This window comes from Rhinoraja longicauda, chromosome 10 (assembly GCF_053455715.1).
Source record: "Rhinoraja longicauda isolate Sanriku21f chromosome 10, sRhiLon1.1, whole genome shotgun sequence".
Lineage (NCBI taxonomy): Eukaryota > Metazoa > Chordata > Chondrichthyes > Rajiformes > Arhynchobatidae > Rhinoraja > Rhinoraja longicauda.
In genome coordinates, this window is record NC_135962.1 from 51,339,560 (window position 1) to 51,367,005 (window position 27,446).

At 46.0% G+C, this 27,446-nt stretch overlaps 1 protein-coding gene across 2 annotated transcripts in view; it reads right to left on the reverse strand.

The window, feature by feature from the left end:
• Positions 1-17,896, reverse strand: part of LOC144597445 (B-cell lymphoma/leukemia 11B-like) — a 205,743-nt gene extending 187,847 nt beyond the window's left edge. For both annotated transcript variants that reach the window (XM_078406849.1, XM_078406850.1), the window contains exons 1-2: positions 17,377-17,896; positions 9,079-9,420 (exon numbers count right to left, since the gene is read on the reverse strand). In XM_078406849.1, the coding sequence (XP_078262975.1) occupies positions 9,079-9,420; positions 17,377-17,431 (397 nt within the window). In that variant the 5' untranslated portion in view covers positions 17,432-17,896. The remainder of the gene's footprint in view (positions 1-9,078; positions 9,421-17,376) is intronic.
• Positions 17,897-27,446: the final 9,550 nt, after the last annotated feature.

Consider the following 27,446-nt stretch of genomic DNA (forward strand, 5'->3'; position numbering starts at 1 on the left):
CGGCGATGGCCCCCTACGCTCGCACTGTTCTCTACACTCACGGGACAGTTTACACATTTTTGTCAGTGCCGATTAATCCGCGTCTTTTGGAGTGCAGGTGGAAACCCACGCAGTCACAGAGTAGTACGTGCAAACTCCACGCTGACAGCACCCGGGGTAAGGATCGAACCCGGGTCTCTGGCGCTGTGAGGCAGCGGCCCCACCTGCTACGCCACCTCTTGTTTCTCGTGTCTGGAGGTTTATAACGATTCAGTGGGAAATGCCACGGTTGCTGATTCTGTGGTGTAATCAGTGGCTATAACTGAACGGCCCACTGCTGCTGTATTGTGTATACCCTTGAGTGTGACGATATTGAGTGCAATGACTCTTCCCAGAGTCCTAACCTTAAGTGAAGACGTTAAGCCTTATCTGTTAGAAGTATCTACAAGTATCCCCGCTTTAGACAGATTATTACCATGTCAAGCTATATTTCAAAGACTCATTTACTTCACTAATCTTGAGTCTCTTGTCTGATTGGGGTTTAACTATCAATAATCACCATTTAGGGCAGTGCCCCCCCCCCCTCCCCCTCCCCTTCCCAACCAAAGAGGACGTACTTCCAGCTAACGAAGGAGTTTAAACACAGTTAGATTTTTAAATGAAGCGCCTTTAATTCTGACGAGTAATTTTCCACAGTGGTTATAATTTACAAAGGATTTCATGGACACAAGTACAATACTTACAACACTGGGGGGGGGGGGGGAAACATACCAATGTGTTACAGGCGAACAAGTGTGGTCTGTCGAGAACAGAGGCCGAGAGGTGTATTCTGAGTCTCGGGACTTAAGGATTTTTTGTACTGAGGTCAACTTCTGGTGCTGTGCAAGAAACGCCAAGGTCAGCCAGCAATAAGCCTTTTGGACCAGGACAGTGAATGGTCGTATGAAAGACAAAAAGCCTCTCCTGCAGAAATACATGGCAGCTCCCCGAGAACTGGAACCCAACAATAAACTCCCCAGTCAAGGTCCCACCATTCAGCTTAATTTACTGGAACCAGCAACCGGTTCTGAAAGCTGAGCACCCAGAATTCGGCAGCACCGAGGTTTAAAGTCCTATAAAATTAAGTATAATTCCGGTCCCATATAAGACGTGCCTTGAGAAAGGAGATGAGGAGGAATTCCTTTAGCTAGAAGGTGGTCAATTCATTGCCACAGAAGGCAGCGGAGGCCAAGTCATTGGGTATTTTTAAAGTGGAGATAGACAGATTCTTGATTAGTACGGGGTCAAAGGCTTACGGGGAGAAGGCAGGAGAATGGGGTTGAGAGGGAAAAATGGATCAGCCATGATCGTAAGGTGGAGAAGACTTGATGGGCCGAATGGCCTGGTTCTGATCCGATGTCTTATGCTCTTGATATAAAGGAGAGGTCCAATGCCCAGGGAATTATTCCAAATTATATCTTGCACTAAATGTTGTACAATTTATCCTTTATCAGTGCACTGTATTCATGCATAGTCTTTTCCTTGACTGGATATCACACAAACAAAAGCTTTTCACTGTACCTCGGTACACGTGACAATAATAAACTGAACTAAGTTAAACTGCTCTTTAAAATCAAAGGGAAGTGAAGCAAATAAATCTGTAATGGCCTCAAAATAAGAAAAGAAACGGGATTTGAGAATTTGCAGGAATTATAATTACATCAAAACTATACTGCTTTCTGTCTCCACTTAACGATGCACTGTGATGGTCAGTGATAGTGTATCCAGGACAGGATAGGAATTGAGGAGCTGGGTGTAGCTCAAGCTGATGAAAGATCAAGGAGTATTTTTGTCCTGTCTTTAGACTTTTGAGACCTTGGAGATACAGTGCAGAAACAGGCCCTTCAGCCCACCGAGTCCGTGCCGACCAACAATCTCCCTGGTACGCTAACACAATTTTACCGAAGCCAATTGGCCTACAAACCTGCACATCTTTGGTGTGCGGGAGGAAGCCGGAGCAGCCGGAGAAAGCCAACGCAGGTCACGGGGAGAACGTACAAACTCCGTACAGACAGCACCCGTGGTCAGGATCGAACCCAGGTCTCTGGCGCTGGTCAGGCTGCAACTCTACCGCTGCGCCACTGTCCCCTGTCGCCGGTTCAAGTCCTTCTATTCCCTGCAGTTCCCATTGATGCTCGATGTTCTCACAGTTTGAGGGGGGGAACGAAAGCATTCTGCTCGAAATGCTGTTTTGGCCAATTTGCCAGCAACAGAAACCGTGAGAACCGTGAGTCCATTTTCCTCCCTTTCATCCTTCCTCGCGTATAAGAGAGTCGGGGTGGTGGAGCGGGAGGGGGGTGTGATTCAGCCATCGCGGGAGCAAAGTAGGCAAGCTTCCTGGTTTCCCATCCCTTGCTGCAATACAGCGAGCACTAGGAGGCAGCCTGCACATTGATTGCCCCATCTGCAAGCTGAAAGCCAGGCAGATAAAATTTGGCTGCAAATGGAGTCCAATCCAACAGCCAATGCAAATAAATGTCATCGTCAGCGATGGCTTCGGGCAACCAGTTATGAAAATATACAACGCTCTACAGATCTTCACACGGATCTATCCTCCTGCCCTCAGATGACCACCTCCTTTCCCACTGCTATTTGATCTCTTCAACGGGCCAGTCTGGTGAATAGGCATCAAATGAGGTGGCAAACATCTCCATAAATGGGGAGGCGGGGCAGGGGGAGAAAAGAGCGCAGAGGCGAGGAAGAAAAACAGGAGAGAGCGGCACGGAGGGACCGCTTGCATGCGCACACGTGCATGCACCCTGATGCATGCACCCTGATGCACGGGGGCGCATGGTAGTACACACGAGCAGCCAAATGTGCAAACACACACACGCGCACACAGAGCTGCAAGCACATGGTTAAAAACACGTGAACACACACAGGCAAGCGTGCATGCACGTGCATACGTTCACACACGTACATACACACACAAACAGACTTGCAAACAAGGTAAAAGCACACAAACACACATAGGCAGGCACACATGCAAGTGCATGCATAACACAGACACACGCACACCCAGACAAGCACACACACTAATGAATGCACGCAGGCACACGCACACACACACACGCACGCTCGCACACACACACACACACATGAACGCACACACGCACGCACACACAACCAGACAACTTTCTTTCCGGTGTTGAGACACCTCCGCTTTAAACAGATCTCGCTTTCCACTTTTACGTCTGGATGTGTATATCGGGGCCAGCCCGTATAAATAAACTTTGATGCTGCGGCCGGGAATTCAAGCACAGCTTACTCAAGGCTGGCTGCCATCCATGCACTAGCTACTGGCTTCAAGTTGCAATGCGACCGAGAGGTTGTGGAGAGCAGCGTTGACTCACAGCTGAGTGCTGGCTGCCTCTGCACATCTGCAGCCCTGCACATCCAAGCTGTACACTCACTTCCCCAGACAGAAACACAAAGATAAACTGCACAACTCTGGAGTGCCCCAGTTACAGGGTCCCAACCCCACCTGGACACGCTCACACACACACACACACGCGCACACATGCGCGCACAACGCCCACACACACACACAATGCATAATCACACACACACACACTCAATGTACACTTACATACACACAATGCATACTCACACACACACAGCACTCACGCACACACACAATGCATACTCACACACAAATGCACTCACGCACACACACACAATGCATACTCACACGCACACACACAATGCACTCACACACTCAATGCACACTTACATACACACACATAATGCATACTCACACACACACACACAGAAATGCACTCACACACAATGCATACTCACACACACACACACAATGCATACTCACACACACAATGCATACTCACACACTCATGCTTGCATTCACACACACTCTCTCTCACATTCACACACTTACTCTCACACACAGTGCAACACTTACACTCCTGCTCACATTCACACACAGACACTCTCACACACAGACTGCTGGAGAAAACTGATCAGTGCCCCTGTGTGTGTGTGTGTGTGAATATGTGTGTATTTGTGAGTGCATATGTGTCGGTGTGAATATGAGTGTGTGTTTCTGTATGTATGTGTGTGTGTGTGTGTGTGTGTGTGTGTGTGTGTGTGTGTGTGTGTGTGTGTGTGTGTGTGTGTGTGTGTGTGTGTGTGTGTGTGTTTGTGTGTGTGTGTGTGTACGTGTGTGTGAATGTGTGTTTCTGTATGTGTGCACACACATGTGTGTGTGCGTGTGTGTGAGTATGTGTTTCTGTGTATGTGTGTGTATGTGAGTGGGTGAGTATGTGTTTTTCTGTGTGGGTGTGTGTATGTGCGTGAATATGCGTGCGTTTGTGAATATATATGTGTGAATATGTGTGTGTGTGTGTGTGTGTGTGTGTGAATATGTGCTGCCGTGAGTGAAGCATGTTTGTGTCAGCATGTGTGCCGTTGTGCAAGGGTGTGCATGAGGGTGCCCGTGCCAGGGCTGCCAGTCTGCTAACAGGAGCGTGCCGGTGCTAAGGGGAGCGCCCGCGGGCGAGAGGGATTGAGCGTGTGCAGCTTGAGGTGGGACGAGGAGAGGAGGACAGAGAGCGGGGGGGGGGGCAGCGGTGGAAAGCTGCAGCTTCTGACAAACAACAATCCTGCCCCGTCTGTAAACGGGCAGCGGTGACCCGGTATTATGGGCCTTGCGGAAGAAAGCACCAGCACTGCGTTCCAAGTTAAGTCAAACAATATGAAACCACATGACAGGCCAGACACTGGCACGGCCCCACTTCCAAAGTTCTGCAGAAAATATTTTCCTCTACCTCACTACAAACAAAACAGACGAGTCAAAGATCATCACTCAAAACTCGTGCCGACATTCAGCGTTCTGGCTCGGTGGAATATGATTTTTTAATTGTGTTTTTTTTTTTAAGGATATTCTTTGAATAATGTAACATCGTGTTGAAGTCACTCACTTCCTGTTCTCTCTACTACGTATCAATAAAATGGCCGCTGTTTGTGTAAGGTTCGGGGGGGGGGGGGGGGGTAGGATGATCGGCACTGCCATATGTTTGAGCGTCACAGGTGCAGAATTAGGCCATTCGGCCCATTGAGTCGACTCCGTCATTCAATCGTGGCTGATCTACTCTCCCTCTCCACCCCTTTCACCTGCCTTCCCCACCTTAACCTTTGACCCCCCCCTGACAAATTAAGAACCTGTCAAACTCCGCTTTGAAATTATCCATTGACTTGGCCTCCACCGCCTTCTGTGGCAATGAATTCCACAACAGATTCACCGCCCTCTGGCTGAAGAAATTCTTCCTCATCTCCTTTCTGAAGGTGCCCACTTATTCCTTTTCATTCTGGAGAGGCCACTTGCACTGACGCACATTTGCACACCCGCACCCTTGAAGCATGTTCACAAGTGCACAGCCTCGTGCAGACGTTGGCATTCTCCAGCGCTAGCTCGCTCCTTTACATCCAATGACAATGGCGCAGCGGTAGAACTGCTGCCTTACAACGCCAGAGACCCGGGTTCGATCCTGACCAAGGGTGCTGCCTGTACGGAGCTTATACGCTCTCCCCGTGACCTGCGTGGGTTTTCTTCGGGTGCTCCGGTTTCCTCCCTTACTCCAAAGACGTACAGGTTAGGTACGTCTAGGTTAATCGGCTTTGGTAAAAATTGTCCCTAGTGTGTGTAGGACACTGCTAGCTGGTCATCGTGGGCGCATTCGGCCAATGTGCCTATTTCCATGCTGTATTTCTAAACTCAAAACTAAACTCTAAAGACAATGGCAGATCGCGAAGGGAACAAAAAAATATTCCACCCGCTCACAAAAATAAACCCTTTCACATGGATCAGGAAGAAGCAGCTGAACTTAACCATGGCATCACAACTATCAGTAACCTTACAACCCCCTCATCCACGTAGAATAAAGATGTGTAGCCAGGAACTTCAGATTCTGGTTTACACCGAAAAGAGACACAATAATGCTGGAGTAACTCAGCGGGTCAGGCAGCATCACTGGAGAGAAGGAATGGGTGACGTTTCATGTCGAGACCCTTCTGCAGACCACATGGAATATACAGAACAGTACAGAGCAGGAACTTTGGCCCACAATGTTAGTCGCGGACATGATGTCAAGTTAAACCAACTTCATCTGTTTGTACATGATCCGTATCGCTCTGTTCCCTGCACCTCCCTGTGCCTATCTAAAAGCCAGTTAAATGCTACTATTGTATCTGCCTCCAACACTGCCCCTGGCAGTACCAAGAAAACATCTCCCCTATCTAATCGTTCCTCCATCTCATCAGCGGCGAGGAATATTCCATTTCATTCCAGTTCCGCCATGGAGACAGACGACAGTGCGAGCAGGCGACAGTCAAAATCCTCGCCTGCCCCCGCGACACATTCCCAATCGACTTGAACCGACAACAGACGTTAGCACCTGAAACACCAACAGGCTGTGACAGGCACTGGAGAGGGTTGGAGAGACTGGGCAGTCTAGGCATTGCTCCACACCACTGACCGGTGACCAACAATAACACACCAGCTCCTCCTCTCCCAACGGGGTTACGGCAAACGTCACGGATATGGGCGCCTGAGGCGGGTTCAAAGTTCACCCAACCACACACCTGCTATCGCCTAAATGGAAAAAAAAAGACTTTCCAATTCCAGAGGTTCTTAAATGGTTAAAAAGAGAATTCTATCCACATTCGAGCTTTTAAATCTTTTTTTTTTAATATATAAACTCCAACAGAATGTCAACACTCACAACAGTGCCGAAGAAAAATGACTTCAAAGGCATTTTAAAAATGCAGTTACATTCCCCCAGTGGACATTTCAGGGCGAAGGTTTAAAGACAGACACGGCAGTTGCTTATTCCTGAGGTCATGGTTAAACTGTACACGGGGCATTGTATGTACAGGCTGTGGACTCCCGCACGCAGACAGGTGTGCATGCCAGCGTGCATGCAAATACACACGTGCACAAACATGTGTGCGCGCGCACACGCACACAAAAGGACGCAAAAGTGCTGGAGTAACTCAGCGGGTCAGGCAGCATCTCTGGAGAACGTGGATAGGAGGTGACGTTTCGGGTCGGGACCCTTCTTCAGTCTCAAACGTTCTCCAGAGATGCCGCCTGACCCGCTGAGTTGCTTCAGCACTTTGTGCTGTAACCAGCATCCGCAGTTCCTTGCATGCGCGCACGCACGCGCACACGCACACACGCACACACACACACGCACACACACACACGCACACACAAACCCTGCAGAGAGTCCCGATGAACCAACCCAACGTCATGGGACCAGTGACACCCACTCACCCAAAACCTCCCGTGTAGTTCTCCAGCTCCCGTGGGACATATTAAATAGATGCACCTCTCAGATGCTAGAGGCGTACATGCCGGGGGGGACAGGAACGCAAGCCAACCATTCAGTCCCTCAATACCCTCAGGAATAAGGTGGTGAGACACCTTCCTAAAGCGCTGCACTCCTCCTGCTGAAGTGTGAGGGAGAAGGGGTCCGAAGACTGTGGAGGAATGGCAAGATGTTTGCAAGTCACGATGCCGGAGTGTTTTGGGGCCAAGCTGCCGGAAGGTCACGTCTTGCTTTACTTTAGGCTTTCGAGATACAGTGCGGAAACAGGCCCTTCGGCCCACCCAGTCGATGTCGACCCCATACCCTGTGTGTTCTATCCTGCACACTGAGGACAATTTTACAGACGCCACTTAACCTACAAAACCCACACGTCTTTGGAGTGTGGGAGGGAACCGGAGCACCCGGAGAAAACCCACGCGGGAGAACGTGCAAACCCCGTACAGTCAGCGCCCGCAGTCAGGTCTCTCTGGCGCTATAAGGCGGCAACTCCACCGCTGCACCACCCCGCCAACACTCAAACCTGGAAGGGCGTTTTGATTTTCTGCTGACATAACACCACTGAACCGATTTCACAACTTGCCATCGTAAGCATTTGTTCTTCCGGTTTCCCGCTGCGGTGTAAGAACCGACAGGCAGAGAAACGCGGCCCGGACATCTGCAGTGGAAATGTTCAGCCCCGATAAACAACGTCAACAGGGAAATCCAAACCAACCTGCCTCAGCCCCTAACGTTCATTCTGACAGTGCCTTTTCCCCTTCTGATGAACAAACTTCAAGCTTCCTCCTGCATCTCCTGGGGCAAGAGGAAAGAAGCTCGGGAGAGAAAAAAAAAATCCCTTTCAAGACCAGGCCAGACCCTTTCTCATGAACCCAGACAAGAAAGAAATGTGGATTATCATCCTTCGACAACCAGGGAAACTTTATCCCCTTCCAAAACAGAGACGTAATATTGGCAAACGCCAGCTCAAACTAAAACACGGGGTGTTGCACAAACTGCTTGGGAGTACCGTTTTTAAAAATAAGAAATAATAAAAAAATTAAAATAAAATCAGCACTGTCAATATTTAAAGTCGTCTCCTTTCTAAGTTTTGTAGTCAACAGTGTGTGCAGGTGTCGAAGGAACCCGTTCTCTAGTGGCACCATAATAAAAAAATATCAACCCCTGAAAATGCTTCAAATAAAAAATGCACACAGTGGTCACAGGAGGTGAAATTTAACCTGGTAATAAAAAATTGTGCATGTGCGCGCACACGCACACACACACACACGAGGACTCGCACGCACAACACGACAATTGTCCTGTACACAGCAATGATCAGAGCGCGCCAGGGCGGTTTGCACAAAAGGTAGTTTGTCCGCTCTCGTCGCTGAGCTTTGTACAGAGAAGGGATCGTTCAAAGGACGGCGGATCGCAGAATAAACCCTGCAAAGACTCAATGCAAACTCTGACTGGGTCTCTCAGCCGAGACCGAGGTGACGGCATGTCTATTGTCATGCTTGCATTCGCTTGGCGGCACGTGACCGAGGCACGCACACACACACGCGTGCGCGCGCACACCACTCAATCGCACGCACACGTACATATACACGCGCGCACCAACACGCGCCCGCACACATGTACACGCGCGCACGCGCACGCTCACGCACACGCACACGCACACACAATACGAAAGAGGCCAATTATCAGTTCACTGAGTGGTATTTTGGCACACTACCTCCCGCAAGGTTTTCCTGCTTGGGGCAAATTCCTTTCGTAGGCGTTAGCAGACGGTCATCTTCGTCGGGGGTGACCTGGATGCCAATCTCGACGGGTTCCGACACCCTCCGGGGCTTTGTGTGTGGGGGCGATGGGCTACGTTTATCCAGTGCCTTGTCGAAGCAGACGGCCGTGGCGTTGCACTGTTTCCTCTTGTGCTCAATGAAGACGAGGATGTCGGCCAGGGGGAAGTGGGCCTGGCACTGGCCGCAGGTCAGCAGGTCACGGTCTCCGCTGCCCAGGCCCACCATGGCCGCCGCGTCCTCCTCGTCCGTGCTCGCCATCTCCACATGGTTAGCCTCTGCTTCCCGGCGGAGAGAGGGGGAGAGAGGGGGGGGAGAGGGGGAGAGAGAGAGGGAGAGAAAGGAGAGCCACCATTTAGACACGTCATAACATCATAACAAAACAGCACATCTACAATATCATTACAAATAGCATATCAATATATCAAAACAAATAGTATACAAATAGTGATCAATCTGAAGAAGGGTCTCGACCCGAAACGTCACCCATTCCTTCTCTCCCGAGATGCTGCCTGACCTGCTGAGTTACTCCAGCATTTTGTGAATAAATACCTTCAATTTGTACCAGCTTCTGCAATTATTTCCTTATACTAGTATATCTATACAAGTTGCATATGGTGCTATACAAGTAGTTTATTAGTTGCTCTGCCTATCTTTGAAAGGGCCACCTTTTAGACCAATATTCACCTCACAGCACTGTCCATGTACATTATAACAAAACATAATATCTATAATATCATTCCAAATATATATATTATATATATACAAGCTGCATACTGTCCTATAAATGTAGTTTACGAGTACTGCCTATTGATGAAAGATCCCCTTTTAGACAAATATCCAGCTCATAGGAAAACATAATATCTACAATATAATTATAAATATATATTATAACTATACTGGCTGCATACGGCTCTATATAAGTAGTTTACGAGTTGCTATGTCTACCTATGAAAGTAAAGCCATCTTTTGGACAAATATTCACTTCACAATACAGTCCACATACATTATAACAAAACATAACCCCAGCAATATAATTATAAATATATGATAGTGGAGCGCTAAACTCTCGTCGAAGAGAGGATATATGTTATACCTACACAGGTTACTGTTCTCTAAATGTAGTTTAGGAGCACTGTCTATTAATGAAAGGAGAACCACCTTTTTTGACAAACGTCTACCTCACAACACAGTTCATATACTTCATTGGAAAACATAACCCCTGCTAATATCTATATCTATATAGGCTGCAGACTATTCAATCAATGTACTTCAGGAGTACTATCTACACACGAAGGGAGAGCCACCTTTTAGACAAATATTCACCTCACAACGCAGTCCACATGCATTATAACAAAACCTAATATCTACAATATAATTATAAATATATGTTACATCCAAACTGGCTGCACATATGGTGCTATAAATGTGGTTTACAAGCCTACTTATTAAATGAGAGCCAGTTTTTAGACAAATATTCACCTCACACAACACACTCCACGCACACTATAGGAAAGCATAACCCCTGCAATATAATTATAAAATATATATTATATCTATAAGGTGCAAGACGGTGCTATAAATGTGCTTTATGTGTCTCCCTGTCTATTTATGAAAGAACACATTGCCATCGTAAAATTTGAATACCACGGGCAGATTATATTCATGTCTACATAGGTTTATCACTGGGTACCATATCAATTTTATTTCATCGGTGTGCGGGGAGGGAGGGAGGGAGGGGTGAGGAATTGCGATATGCGTTTTGTATTATTATCGTTGCATAGATTTCTCCGAGAGTTAATGAGTAATTATTTACCGGCCCGGGGATGTGTGTGTGTGTGTGTGTGTGTGTGTGTGTGTGTCTATATAAAGAGAATGCATGTTTGCATGGATAAATTATTAATGAAGCATTTTTTTATAATGCACAGAAAGAGTAGCATTGCCTCCAAACTCTTGCACGGATTCGCCATCCCCTCAGTCAACTAAACAAAAGGGGTTTGGGTTTTTTTTAAATAAAAATAAATGAATAAATAATTTCATTTGCAATCGTGCTGAACTGCAGGGAAGGGGAAAAGCTCGATCAGCGAGCCCACCACTCAAACGCAGCCCCTTTTCCTCTGGTTTTTGTTTTTTTTTCGTTTCGCCTTTCCCCCCCCCTCCTTGCGCTGGTCGGCTCAGTGAAGGGCAGTGCAGATTTTTTTTAATTTTGGACGAGCAACGTTCGAACGGAAATCCTGACTCGGGAGGCCCTCTCTCGAAGCGACGTTCCAGAACAGTCGCCACTCTGGACGAGACACCCCCCCCCCCCCCCCACTAACTTCCTGCTTTAATTCCGTGTGCAATTCTACGTTTAAGAGTGCCATCGTTTCTTATTCCCCTCAGCATTGGATAGGTTCGTTATTTACAGAGGCTCATGGTTGATTGGCTGGCTATTTTTTGGTGGGGAGAGGGAGGGAGGTTTACACATGTCTACCCTCCCCAGTTTGCTTTGGAAATGAATGTCGTTTATTTTACCGACAAACAGTTTCTTCCCCCACCCCCCCCCCCCCCCCCCCCCCACTCCCCTCCTCTCCCACCCTCTCCACTCCCCTCCCTGACCCTCGTGAGAAGGAATGGAAACCAGCCGAGTCTCAGTGTCCCCCCCAGCGCAATGCAAAAAAAAACAAAAAAAACCTTATTGCAACGAGAAAAATAAAAGCGCAGTTTTTAAACATGCAAAGACATCGAGCACAAGCAGTGGCATGCAAGACCCTTTGTAGAGGAGCGGGAGACTAGCATGCAGTAATTCTACTTCACGGCCCCAACCAGGTTCGCCTTTGGACATGTAAATAAATTGGCCAAGTCACTTCATTAGGTAGTGCGCCTGATAAATAAGAACATTTCAATAAAAAATGTGCGCAGCACGTTTCCACATTAATAGGTGCAATCGGGATGGGGAGGAGTGGGGGTGGGAGGGTGGAGAAAGGAATGAAAGTGAGAGAGAGGGAGACAGAGGGAAAGAGAGAGACAGAGGGAAAGAGAGAGGCAGAGGGAGAGACAGAGGGAGAAGGGGGAGAGGGAGAGACAGAGGGAGAGACAGAGAGACAGAGGGAGAGACAGAGGGAGAGGGAGAGGGAGAGATAGAGGGAGAGGGAGAGAGGGAGGGAGAGAAAGAGAGAGAGAAAGAGAGAGAAAGAGGGAGAGAGAGAGAGAGAGAGAGAGAGAGAGAGAGAGAGAGAGAGAGAGAGAGAGAGAGAGAGAGAGAGAGAGAGAGAGAGAGAGAGAGAGAGAGAGAGAGAGAGAGAGAGAGAGAGAGAGAGAGAGAGAGAGAGAGAGAGAGAGAGAGAGAGAAAGAGAGAAAGAGGGAGAGAGAGAGAGAGAGGGAGAGAGAGAGGGAGAGAGAGAGAGAGAGAGAACGAGAAAAAGAGAGCACGAGAGATTGGGAAACAAAGCGTGACTAGGAATATTCTGATTCATCAGCCTCCCCGGCCATTGTAGCGACAAGCGTGTAACATTTTAGTGCTCTCTGCAGACAGTCCTTCAAAGTTTAACAACTTGCACTGTCACAGAATTACAGGAAGCCTCATTATTTCGCGAGATACGATTTTTCTTTTTGGGTGGGGAGGGGTTTATTTGAAAAGACCTAACAGGTTTTCAAGGCATATTAATCAGCACTGAAACTCCTCCAAGAAAAGGAAGACGGCAGCCACAGTCAGATTTGTGTGAACGGTGCGATCTTATTTATTTTTTTGTTAAGTGCTACAAAAAGAAATTGCATAAATCTAGGCCGGTGCTCTAGATTTTGCACACACACACACACACACACACTGCCACCAGCTCTCGACACGTAATTTTAAAAAAAAATCCGCATTTGAACACACAAAATAAAATCTACGATGTTTAATATCGGAAGACTCCCGAACAGAATAGAGGCAAATATGCTCTTGGCGGCCGTTCTATTAATCAATTCCCACATCTGCTGTCACTTTTGCAAGAAAATGATGATATTCATCTAACCTACTCATTGACATGTATACAACTGCTGAAGTGTATCCTCTCTGCATTAATTTATTTCTAAATAACTTGCTTAAGGCACTTTTGTGTTTTCGTCCACGGTTTTTTTACAACCCCGAAACCAGCGAGAAAGCAGGGAAACAGGGAAGATCGTTTCAAAGTAAAAATGTGTGTGTTGTTCCCTCGTTTATCACATCGGCCTGGAACGTCTTAATCCATGGAGCTAACCTGACCAGAACACAATTCCTTTCTGTCTTAATTCCTTCCCGTCTCAAAGTTGAAGGGAAATTAATACATATATCGCCTTCAAAAACGTTTCTCTCTCTCTCTCACACAGATCACGCACAATTAAAAATAAACCACCACACACTGCAGCTTAAGAAGTATCTCTGCAAACATATACGACCAATATTTTTTCGTCTCCCCGCCACACACACACACACACACACACACACAGATCTTTTTGACAAAATGACATTTTTCATTATGCGGGAGCCACAAGCCCTTGAAATTAATTCAAATTAATAAACAATACCAACATTTTTTTTTTTGAGGGGGGAGGGTGGAAATGTTTCGACCCATTATTTTAATTATAACCCCTGTCTGCAATGATTCAAGTTGCTCTGAAAGCAATGCCTTTGGTCTTTAACAAAACTGCATGTGTGTTGTGCTGAAACAATGGGCAAAAAAAACTGCAGCAGCAACAAAAAAAATTAAAAGGTGGTCTTTTTTTTAATCTTCTTGTTCAGAGAGGTGTCCAGACAAAAAAAAAATTTTTTTTAAACATGCACTATGTTGCATTGAAGATAAATCCAATGCTGGAATGCAATGTGCATGCATGTAAAGGGTGTATGATGTGTGCCCGGTGCATTGAAACACAGGTAACTGCTCTTGCTGCTGCTGTGTGTGCTACTGGTCAATGGAGCTAAACCAGGAGCTACAGTGGTGATGAGTTGACTTGGAGCGCCCCCGAGCGGCGGCGGCGCATCGCTGCAGCTCCACAACCGCGGGACACGCGTTTTAAGTTGGAGCCCTTGCACAAAGTTTAATAGAATTGCAACTATCTACAAAATTTACCCCGGACGGATATTTATTTTGTCGCGTTGTATTTTTTTGTTTGCAAATTGCATTTTCCAATTGCATGCAGAATCAATCCCATATCTGATTTATAATTCCCCCCTTCTCTCTCTCTCTTTGAATTTTTTTTTATACTTGCAAACGCACACCATGTCCCAACCCCCCTCCCTCCCTCCCTCCCTCCCCAAAGCTCTTTATGCAAAAACAAAGACAGGCAAGGAGACCTGGTGCAAGCAAGCAAGCCCAAGTTCAATGTCTCCTGCTCCCATCTGTGCAGCCTGCTAGCTAACCCTTCACCCTCCCCAGACCCAGCTTTAACGTTGCAACAGATAACACAACACACACACACACAAATAAAAAGGTTTTCGGTTTGCAAAGTCGTAAAGTCGTGCAAAACAAAATAAATAAAACACCTTGCACGTTGCAACCTGTGTTTTAAGGCATTAGCACCCACACTTCTTTCCCCCCCCCCTCCCCTCTCTCTCTTCCACCACCTCCCTCCCTGGTCCTTGCACAAACACACATACACACAAACACACACACACACAAACACACACACACACACCCACACACACACAACTTTCTGTAACCTGCGTTTTAAGGCATTAGCACCCACACTTCCCCCCCTCCCCTCTCTCTCTCTTCCACCACCACCCCCTTGCACAAACACACACACACACACACCCACACACAAACACACACACACACACAACTTTCTGTAACCTGCATTTTAAGGCATTAGCACCCACACTTCCCCCCCCCCCCCCTCCCCTCCCTCCTCTCTCTCTCTCTTCACCACCCCCCTCCCTGGTCCTTGCACAAACACACACACACACACAACTCAAGACTACCCGACCAGGCGGCAGGGTTAGGAGGGAAGGATTTGATCGGGAAACAAACGGAAAGCACACATTGCACTCTGCACAGAATCAAGAGTGCCTGCGGTTGGCGGCGTTTGGAAGCTCTCTGGTTGCAAGTTGCAAGAGTCCGAAGCATTGCGAGTGAAATTGGGGGGTGGGGGAGTGGGGAGGGAGTGAAACTGCAGCGGCGGTGAGATTGCAATCCCTCTTGTCAGCGAGTGAAAGGTATTATTGGGGAGGAGAGCGCCAGATTCCTCCTGCTATTCCCCCAGCATAATTTTTGCTACATCTCTCCCCCTCTCTACTCTGCTCTGAGAGACAGTGGGGGGAAGAGCAAGCTTAGAGGAGGGGAGGGATGGATGGAGAAATATCTAATATAACACAAATGTGTGCAGCATTTAAATAAATGAAACTTAAGAGAGAAAAGGTGGAGGGGGGGGGGGTGTTGGAAAGAGAGAGATAGAAAGAGAAAGAGAAAGAGAGAGAGGAGGGGGGGCATTGAACGTGGCTTTCCGAATTCCAAATCAATCTATTTGTCGCTTTTTAAAAGCATTCACTGAAATCAGGGCCGGGGTCGTTTACAGAAAGGGGGCAATAGTCCCCATACATTTCTTCCAGACACCCGCTCCCCAGAAGAAGAAAAGAAACACACAGCGCTGTCAAAAAATTAGGAATTGCAATGTGTCTCAGACTCATTTACCTTTCGGTGATATAGAGTACAGATCTCTCAAATAAGAAGTCCAACCCCATAAAGACCGAAGCGTGCAGCGAGGAGAGCGTTTATTCTATATATATTTATATATAATTTTTAAAAAGGTGAAAATGCATGCAATTAATTGCAAAAATAAGGAGGGGAAAAACACAAACGCCTGGGATTTAATCTCCCGCCGAAGCATTAAAAGCATGAGGTTTTGACACCTACTAACAAAAAATGCATCGTCTTATTTCAAACGCATTTTACCTTCCTCCAGTTTGCAAAGAAAATGCAACCGATACCAAACACAACAACAACAGCAAATAAAAATAAAATGTGATTTCCAACCTTTGCAAGAAGACGAACACAAAACAGCAGCGAAAAGAAGAAACATGTTTCTTTTTTTTGGGGGGGGGGGTGGGTTTGCAAGGATGAAATTCAGTCGCAATTTTGCAACAACAACAAAAAAAGGGACACACACAGAGAGAGAGAGAGAAAAAAATCAAAATCCTCCCCAGAATTTCAAGGCTAACAATAAAAAAAGGGGAGAAAAAAGAAAAAGGTGGCACGGTTTGAAAAAGAGGAGCTACCTCGCTTGTCTGCCTGCCTCCGCAGCGAAGTGCATACACGCTATTTCTTCTTTCTTTTTTTTCGGGGAGGGAGAGGAATATATTTATTTAAATTTTTTGCAGAATAAAAAACCATAAATATTCCGACTTTCTCCTTATTTGGCCACGTTTGCAACGTTGCTATCCGCCGCGTCTCCCCATCCACTGTCTCCGTTTGGCAGCCCCAGCTTACGCGCCACTTGGCAAGTTTTCAAAAACATTTTATTTTATACCTTATAGATAAATATATATATATATATATATATAGAGAGAGAGAGAGAGAGAGAAACGCACCGTCCACACTTTGGAATTTGAAAACAAACTACGCGCTGAAACCCATTGCAATGCAACAATGCAACAACAACAACAATTAAAAGGTTAGCTCCAACTCTCAATTACACAAACTTTTTTTTGGGGGGGGGGGGGTGGAGGTGGGGGAAAGGAAGGATTTGGGGGGTTTTTGTTTTTGAGCACCAAAAAAAAAAATTGGTTTTTTTTACAAAAATTATCAAAAAAAAGACTGGAGGTGCAAAATATTCAACTGCAACAAAAATTTGCAACAAATCACACACACACACACACACACACATGCAATACTCTGAAGATGACATGTTTTTTAAAACAAGAAAACCCTTTTCCGAAATACATCACAGCGCAATTATTCTCTCCTTCGCAATCGATTTGCAAAAACTAACTCTGCAGAATTAAAACTCTGTTGTCACCCCTGACTATTGCAAAGTATGAAATGCACTTCAGATTTCCTCTCTGCAAGCTGCAAAGCAACAATATCTCTCCAAAGCTGAAACATTATTTAAATGAATGCATATTATTATTAAAATAAATATTTTGTTATGAATTTTTTTTTTTTTTTTTTTTTTTTAAAGATCTTTTTTTCCTATGAGTGGATGGGGTTTTCTTTTTTTTTTTTTGTTGCTTTTTGTGTGTGTGTGTGTGTGTGTGTGTGTGTGTGCGTGCGTGTTGTTTGGATGTTTTGTTACTTACGCGAAAATTCCCTTTTACTTAAATGCTGAGGGTTCCCTTGCTTGCGGCGAGACATGGTCGATCACATCTGGAGCGGGAAGCCGAAGACTCCAGAGAAAAATATCTTCATCAGAAGCCCCTGACAGAAAATAAATTGGAAATAATGCAAAGATGGCGGATGGAGATGGATTGTGGGATCGCCGTCAGAGAGAGAGAGAGAGAGAAGGAGAGAGTAGTGAGAGAGAGAGAGAGAGAGAGAGAAAGGAGAGAGAGAGAAAGAGCTGCTACTACCACACACACATTGCACGCACACATACACACATACACACACACACACACAAACAAGCACAGCGCACAGCACAGCGCAGCGGCGCACACATGCACACACACACACACACACACACACACACACACATTCACACACACACACATTCACACACACACATTCAAGTTCAAGTGCGGACGTGACGCTCCCCCGAACTTGAGAGCGTCAAGGCGGTGAATGGCCGTCAGCTCAATGAGGGCTACTACTGGCAAAGGCATCACACTGTAGACAGCCAGCCTTCCCATTCACTCACTCACCCACCCCCCTCCCTCCCTCTCTCCCTCTCTCTCTCTCTCACAACACAAACGACCCGCAGCAAAGATGCATCAAAAGGGGGGGCTTGTGTTTTTTTTTTTGCATTCAAGGCATTATATATATATATATATATATATTTGTTGTTTGATTGAAGGTGAGGTGTAGAGTGGAGAGGGTGGGGAGGAGGGAGGGAGAGGGGGGGAACAGCAAAGATGTATGTTTGCATCAAAAGGGGGGCTTGTATTTTTTTTTGCATTCAGGACATTATATATATATTTGTTGTTTGATTGAGGTGAGGTGTAGAGTGGAGAGGGTGGGGAGGAGGGAGGGAGAGGGGGGGCAGCAAAGATGTATGTTTGCATCAAAAGGGGGGCTTGTATTTTTTTTTGCATTCAGGACATTATATATATATTTGTTGTTTGATTGAGGTGAGGTGCAGAGTTGAGAGGGTGGGGAGGAGGGAGGGAGAGAGAGGGGGCAGCAAAGATGTATGTTTGCATCAAAAGGGGGGCTTGTCTTTTTTTTTTTTGCATTCAAGACATTATACATATATATATATATATATTTGTTGTTTGATTGAGGTGAGGTGTAGAGGGGAGCGGGTGGGGAGGAGGGAGGGAGAGGGGGGCAGCAAAGATGTATGTTTGCATCAAAAGGGGGGGCTTGTCTTTTTTTTTTTTGCATTCAAGACATTATATATATATACATATTTTGTTAGGCTTCTTCAGTCTGAAGAAGGGTCTCGACCCGAAACGTCGCCCATTCCTTCTCTCCCGAGGTGCTGCCTGACCCGCTGAGTTACTCCAGCATTTTGTGAATAAATACCTTCTATTTTGTTGTTGTTGTTTGGTCGAAGGTGAGGTGTAGAGGGAGAGGGTGGGGAGGAGGAGAGAGAGGGGGGGGGAGAGAAAGAAAGAGAAAAGAGAGAAAAAGAGAGAGAGAGAGAGAGAGAGAGAGAGAGAGAGAGAGAGAGAGAGAGAGAGAGAGAGAGAGGGGGGGGGGAGGAAATGCATTGTGTGTGGGTTTAAAAAAAAATCTTTCCAGGTGAAACTTTGATGCGAAGTTGCCCTTTCCATTAATTTTTTTTATTTTTTAAAGAAGACATGCTTGCGATCCGACCATTGGTGAAGAAACGGGAAATGTGCTCAATTGATTTGCAAAGTTCACGTTCATCGCCATTGCATCCTGAAAGTTGTGATCTTAAGTGTAACCTCTTCTAAGATCAAGTCGAGATGTTAAGCCCTATCTGTTATGTATCTCACTTTGAAGAGATTGTGTTGTATCAACCTATATCTCAAAGAGTAATTAGCTTCCCTGTCGTTTAGTCTCTTTTCTGAATGGATTTAGCTATCAATAATCACTATTTCGATCCCCCACCCCACCCCCCTCCCTTCTAGAACTAAGAGATAATTCTAGCTAAGGACGCAGTTTTAAAGACTTATGCACATATATATATATATATATTTTTTTTAAATGAAGCACGTTTAATTCCGAGGAGTAATTTCTACAGAGGTTATCATTCACAAATGACTCCCATCGCTCAAGTGCAACACTTACAACAGCACGACAAAAGATATGAAACGAGTTGCAAGCGAACAAGTCCTCGGTCGAGGGTGGATTTTGTGTCTTTTCTCTCACCCAACCCCCACACGCACACACCACCCCTTAATGCCTTCTCACTTTTACACCGCTTTCTTCCCCCCTCCACTACCAGTTGACTGTGTGCAGATGCTGAGAGAGAAGGTCTGAAGAAGGGTCCCGACCCCAAACGTTCCCCTGTCCAGCCCTCTCCACAGAGGCTGCCCGGCCCGCTGAGTTCTTCCAACACTTGTTTTTGTTTTGATGATCTGTGTGTGCTTGTGAAATATATCTATATTTATATATTTTGTTTGGCAGTTACATTGTCCAGGCCAAGTGGCTGGCGTGACTTAATTAAGTCAATGTGGGGCCTTATCACAATCTTGATAAGATGACCGTGGACCGAGTGCTTCTTTGAATGTCTCAATTCTCGGAACAGGAGTGTTCGGAATCTTAAGGGAGACCGTGGTCGGTGTCGTTTCTCTTGTCGCTGGTCAGAATCTTATCTTAATTCACGATGAGCACGTTTTTTTGGGGGTTTTTTTTTTTTGTTCCACCCAGGTCAGCTTCCACTAGCTCTAGACAGAGGTTGAGAAACAAGCGTTTGGGGGCTTGGATAGCCAATATCCATCATGAGGTGGACTCTGACTACCGTCCAATAAAGCACACGGAGTTATTTCTGTTCTTTATTTTGTTGTTGTTGTTGTTGTTTAATTCTTCGATTTCAGAGAGGTTTAACTGTTTAAAGAGCGGTGTGAATGTGTGTGTGGAGGGGGTAGGGGGGTGGAATGCCAGAAGGTGTTCATTCATCCGCTGTAATGCACACACACACACACACACACACACGTACACGCGGGTTAACCTGAGAAGCTACTTAATACGATGTTCGCAGTTCTTTCTTTCTCTCAAGCAGGGAGATGCTGTTACTACTGGTGGCGGAGTGCATTGTACTTTACTGCCACACTGACTTAACTAACACACAATGTATATACACACGAGCCCAACGCTGTAGAGTTGGCTGCAACTGCTCCTTTTCATGTTTCAACATGTTTTGCTGTTATCCCTCCCCCCCCCCCCCCCCACCCCACCCACCCCCCCCTCCCCCCCCCCTCCCCCCCAAGAAAATGTATGTAGAATAAAACAAAAATCACCATGCCTTCACTTAAACATCTTCCTTCGCTCAAGCCACGTTAAAATTCCCATTCACTCATTTGGAATAGGCACGGGTGGAGAAATATCGACCACTTACTTACTGCAATGTGCATACAGGTCTGGCTGGGGTTTATTTTTTGTTTGAAGTGCGTTTTTCTTCCCCCCCCTCGTGAAAATGTTATTCTTGAGGACTGCAAATGCAAACACTGAAAACGTTCGTTTAGCCGCGATTTCAGCACGGGTGTACAGTTTCACTCAGAGCGGCGCGGGAACTGAGAGGGAATCGGATTCCAACGCATTTCTTTTCTTTTTGTGAAAGAGTTTTCTCTCTCCCTCTCTTTCTCTCTCTCTCTCTCTCTCTCTCTCTCTCTCTCTCTCTCTCTCCCTCTCTCACACTCTCTCTCTCACACACACACACACACACACACACACACAGTCCGCAGAAATGACAGTGAGAAATGAACTGCCTTTCTGGTTTTGTTAAATTAACACCAACCATATTCCAGGCGTGCGTTCATTCAACAGAAAGTGAGGGGAGGGGAGAGGAGGGGAGAGAAGAGAGAGAGAGAGAGAGAGAGAGAGAGAGAGAGAGAGAGAGAGAGAGAGAGAGAGAGAGAGAGAGAGAGAGAGAGAGAGAGAGAGAGAGAGGAAACACCGCACACGTTATCAATTATCATGAGTGGAAATTGTGTTTATGGTTGGGTATGGAAGGCATTATCGCCCTTCGCTGCTCAATGGTTGGGTTAAGCAGCAACAGAAAACACGAGCCACTGAATGACAAGTAGCTCCATATACTTCCCGTGTGCGAAGACACACCTCGGTATTGATTAGCATTATCTTTACACTAATCCCAGTTGCGTTTGGAATGGAGATAATCCCATTTGAAAACAATATCGCGAACCTTTCTTATTTATTTTTTTGCAGCCGGGGTGAAAAAAAAGGAAAACTTCACGTTTTATTTTCGGAAGTACTTAAGAGTCTTTAAACACCGGCACAAAAAAATAAATAATAATAATTTAAACCACAGCGAGGGATTGGCATACACGCGTGTGTGTACACACATGGTGTTGCAGGAGACGGGTATTTCGTTAGCAGAGGTGAGGATGATTAACAGTGGAGCATATTTGTTAGATTATTACATAAGTATAATCTCTCTCACACAAATCAAACCCCCGACAGAAACTGCTGAATTGTTAATACCATCGCGTGGCAACGTTCAACGTTAATGCTTCGGTCTAAATGAATGGTGTTGATTTTAAATAGAAGAGAATGTGGGGGAAAAGAAGTGAATTGATCACAAAGCCGGACAAACGATATGATTTAACTTGACTACTTTCTATGCCGCGGCCGGTAGCAGTCTATTCAAATAAATCCTTAAAACTAAAAGGGGGGGAGGAGAGGGATACAATATAATTGAAAGGAATTAAATAGGAAATAAATAAGATTGCCACTTCTCCGCACGGCCAGACAATATAGCTTGTTGTTAGTATTTTTCCCTTCTCCTATCAAGCCAATGCAATGTTATCAACAGAGAGGCAGACACAAACATACTGGAGTAACTCAGTGGGACTGGGCAGCGTCTCTGGAGAGAATGGATGGGCGACGTTTCGGGTCGAGACCCTTCTTCAGACCTTCAGTTGTCAGGTGAAGAAGGCGAGGGAGATGGACACAAAACATGCTGGGGTGATGTTGGAGATGGGAGGGGAGGATGAGACTGCTTAGTTCCCTCCCACCTCCAGGTACCACAAATCATCTCCAACGCAGCTGAAATCAAACGTGGGGTCGATGGAGTAAGATTATACCCTCTCCCCTTCATCCTAGCCATGCCTGACCAATGCCTGACCAATGCCCACCTTCGTGTCCGCTACCTGCACTTTCTTGCCCGGCCGAGTCCGGGAGAACGCTCAAGTGAAGTGAGTTATTTATTTGTTTTGTTTGGTAGGAAGGAGGTTGAACGTGGAGGGCACACTATCCCTGGCAGCTTGGTATTTCCACGCCGCATATATCTCCCTGCGAGAAAAGGACACTCGTCTTTCTGAAGGTAGACACACACAACAACAAAAAACTGGAGTAACTCATCTCTGGGGAGAAGGAATGGGTGACTTTTCGGGTCCAAACCCTTCTTCAGGCTGAGAGTCTGGGGGGCTGGGGTGGGGGGGTGGGAGGGGAAACGAGAGATGCAGGCGATGGCATGGAGAGATATGGAACAAATGAATGAAAGATATGCAACAAAAAACAAAAAAAAATAAGATGGTGTGGACAATCTGAGAAGTATAGTTAACACCTCATTTACTGAAGGCACTATCGCCACACGCAGCTAACCTCCCTGTTCAAACAATTGCCCACTTTGCAACTTCCAAATCCATTTTTTTATAAAATCTTCTGAAAACATTCAAAGATATTACGATCAACGGCGAATTTTATATTTTAATGTCCTCACACATTTGGCACGCGGCTTTTTAATAGTTCCTGGAAACTCTCGCGATTCGAAAATAGAAGAAAATGTGGAACAATAAAAATTGGCACCAGTCAGTTGTGACCACAATTGCCTGCTGTTTATTATCAGATTTCTCTGTCTGACACTCTCCTCCGCACCATCTCCACTGTGTGTGTGTGTGCCTGACTCTTTCGACATAGTCCCTCTGCATCCTTACTTCGTTCCTGCCCTGCATTGACCCGAGACTACGCCGAGAGTGCCCCTAACTCACACCTGGGCGACGTCAAGGTGTGGTGGAAGCCAATAGCTTAACTGGTTAATCAGGCAGGAGTCCTGGGGTTTTTGAATTACTGCTATCCCAGACACATCCCCCTCTACACACTTTAACTTCAAGTAACCCAGGCGTTCCTTCTCTCTCTCCCTCTCTATCTTTCTCTTTCTCTCTCTCTCTCTCTCTCTCTCTCTCTCTCTCTCTCTCTCTCTCTCTCTCTCTCTCTCTCTCTCTCTCTCTCTCTCTCTCTCTCTCTCTCTCTCTCATCCATCCCTACCCCCACCCAAGTCACGCCAGCTTTTCGTTCTCAACCCGCTACAACCTGTTTCCTTTATCATATTTACCTTTTTTTCCATATCATTCATATCAGTCTGAAGAAGGGTTTTTATTCATACCAGTCTGAAGAAGGGTCTCGACCCATTCACTCTCTCTAAGATGCTGCCTGACCTGCTGAGTTACTCCAGCATTTTGTGACACCTTTTCATATCATTCATTCATGTTCTACACCTCTCTACATCATCGTCAATATCTCTCGTTTCCCTTTCCCGTGACTTTCAGTCTGAAGAAGGGTCTCGACCCGAAACGTCACCCATTCCTTCTCTCCAGAGATGCTGCCCGTCCCGCTGAGTTACTCCAGAATTTTGTGTCTACCTTCGGTTACTTCCTACACGTCTCCTTGAATCGTACCTTCATGTATGTGTGTGTGCCCGCGTGTATGTTCTAACGTCCTCTTCCCGAACCATCACTCTTATTTTGCCAATGACAGTGAATTGTATTTGCCATAAATTCTATCATACATTGAGTTCAATGCGACACAAATCTGTGTTCTGTCGTAGCAACAGCAGCAACTGAATATATGACTGGGTCTGCTAAAACCGGTGCTGTAAAATAAATTAACTGCATAGAGCCATACACACGTTCTTCTCCCCCACATGCAATGAGAAATGCAAAGAAGCCGAGGTGGTATGCAGTTCCACATTCAGAGCTGAGTTGCACTGTGCCCAAATGACATCTGACTCCTTACCCCTTTATTTTGGTGCACTTGCTTTTGCACGAGTTTTCTGAATGGCAAATGTTTTCCCTCAACCCCCCACACACACCCCACACCCCCCTACCATCCTTTTTTTTGAACAATTAAAAAAAGATGACTGAGACTGACAAGGAGACACACTGTGAGATGCCATGCATCTGGCTTGAGCCCTTGAATTGGCAACAGCTGCTGAAGTTAGCGTCGGGCTTGTCAGATTTTAAAGCTGCAGCTTATAACAACTTAAATGCTTCTGTCTTTCTCCCCCCCCCCCCCCCCCCCCCCCCCGACAATCAATTGCTTACCCCCCTGACAATCAATTGGCTTTATCGGGAATTCAGTTCTAAATTAAAGGACGACATAGACCAACGTGTGTGATGCAGAAGTGCAAGTCAGCAATTGCCATTTTTTTGCTGTTATTTACAGCACAGTTTCTCTGCCTGACAATCTCACCCATGCTCTTGTCTCCACTGGACCTATCATCCATTCCACTACTGTTTGCCCCCACTATTTCTGCTGCCTGTTCACCTTTATTGGGAGTGACCTAACTCACACTCAGTCCACTCACTCATCGGCCCTGTGACTTGCCGACCTGGTGTATAAGTGATACCTATGTGCACTGAACTGGATACAAAATGAGGATTGGCACAAAATGCTGGAGTAACTCAGCGGGACAGGCAGCATCTCTGGAGAGAAGGCATGGGTGGCGTTTCGGGTCGAGACCCTTCTTCAGGCTGATGGTTGCGTCTACCTTCGGTTCAACCAGCATATGCGGTTCCTTCCCACACAAATGTACACAAAATGAAATGAATTACAAAAATGAAATGAAATGAATTTCACTGTATGTAGCAAATAAAGTACCATACCTAACCTCTACCTTGAATGTTGTTGAGTTCCTCCCTTTTCTAGAATCCTAACCCTCAGTCAAGAAATTAACCCCTGTATGTTATAAGTATGTACCACTACCCTTACTTTAGGGATATTATACTGCTTCAACCTATATTTCAAAGGCTAATGCACTTCACTATCTTCACTGTCTGAAGAAGGGTCTCGACCCGAAATGTCACCCATTCCTTCTCTCCAGAGATGCTGCCTGACCCGCTGAGTTACTCCAGCATTATTGTGTCTACCTTCGCTATCTTGGTCTCTTTTCTGAATGGATTTATCTGCCAATAATCGCTATTTTGAGCGTTGAGTCTCCCCCTTCAAACCAAGAATGAGACACTTCCAGCTAACAAAGCAGTTTAAACACACTTGATTTTTAAACGAAGCACGTTTAGTTCTAGTGGAGTAATTTCTCCAGAGGTTAAAAATGTACAAAAAGGATTTCCTAAACATTAATTACAAGAGTAGAAACACACACCAAATAAGTGTTGCGGGCAAACAAGTCGTGCCTTGAGGACAGGAGTCTGAGAAATGGATTCTGTGTCTTTTCTCTGATCTTTTAAAATAAGCCTCCTGTCTTTCTAATATTTATACTGGGTTTTTTTTCCCCACTACTAGTTGGCGTTATTTGTATGTGCTGTTATGCGATTACATTGAGAAGCCCAAGTGGATGATGGCCTGACCTAACCAAGTCAATGAGAGTCTCATCACAATCTTGATAAGGATACAGTCGACCCCACGGTCCCGTTTTGACCAGTTCCTGGAACAGGAGGATCTAACTATTTAAGACGCCGTTGGTCAGTACGGTTTCTCTCGATTATGGTCAAGTCGATGGCAAGAGTGTAGCGGTCAGAAGCTTATCTCAATTAACAGTAAGCCTTATGGACCGAGTCAGATTGTGGTCCTTCAGTCTGAAGAAGGGTCTCGACCCGAAACGTCGCCCATTCCTTCTCTCCTGAGATGCTGCCTGACCTGCTGAGTTACTCAGCATTTTGTGAATAAATACCTTCGATTTGTACCAGTTATTTTCTTATACAAGTCAGATTGTGGTGCTGTGCTAAAAAAACAAAAAAACTGTCAGCCATAAACCTTTTGGGCCAGTGTTGTTGATATCTATCGGTTACCAGGCATTTTGTCAGCAATGAACTGCGTGTTTAAATTCCTGTGTTTTTGCGAGTTCCTCGATAGCTTGTATCTCAACACCCACCGCCGCCTGAGCTCTTGAAATGCTGGACTCTTGTGCGGGTCGGATGTGTGTGTGTGATCAATCCAGCTTTGGCAGCCGCGCCTCCGGCGACTTGAATTCTAAAACTTCCCAGCCCAGGAACCCAGAGCCACTTCACCTCAGGTGCATCTTTCCACTTTGGCGATGCTTTGGGCTTCACGTCTACTGCTGTGGTTGTGGTTGTGCGGGTTGGTGGCTTTGCACTTTCCACACTGAGTTCGTGTGTCACACACTGGTGGGACGGGCGACTTTCACTGCGATCAGCAATATATTGCTCGCGAAACAATGTGCGGAATTGCTTTGATTTGTCCATGTACCTGCGGCGTGTCGCTTATTTTTTGCTTTTAACATTCACCAAGAAAACACACATCGTGGCGAGGTTTGGACTGTGATTTTTTTTCAGCTCACACCCGCTGACACAGTATCTAAACTCACACCTCAAAATACACCTTGTTGGATGGATACAACTTGGAAAGTTTAAGCCAGTTTAATATGTCTGAACAAGGGTCTCGACCCGAAACGTCACCCATTCCCTCTCTCCGAGATGCTGCCTGACCTGCTGAGTTACTCCCAGCATTTTGTGAATAAATACCTTCGACTTTAATATTGATCACTAACTACATCACTGTAGGATTTTAAACCTTCCACGCCTCCGCCATTAAAGCAAGGGTTAATCGTCAAATGCGCCTTAGTTGAATTAAAAATGTTAAGAGGTTGATGGTGCATGCATCTTTGAGCTTTTAAAAACTGCCCGTGAGATGTGGTCTCGATATCACTCCACGAGTAAACAACTAACTAATGGTTCAAGACTGACTGTGTAGGAAGGAACTGCAGACGCTGGTTTAAACCGAGGACAGACACAAAAAGCTGGAGTAACTCAGCGGGTCAGGCAGAGAGAAGGGATGGGTGACGTTTCGGGCCGAGAAGAAGGGTCTC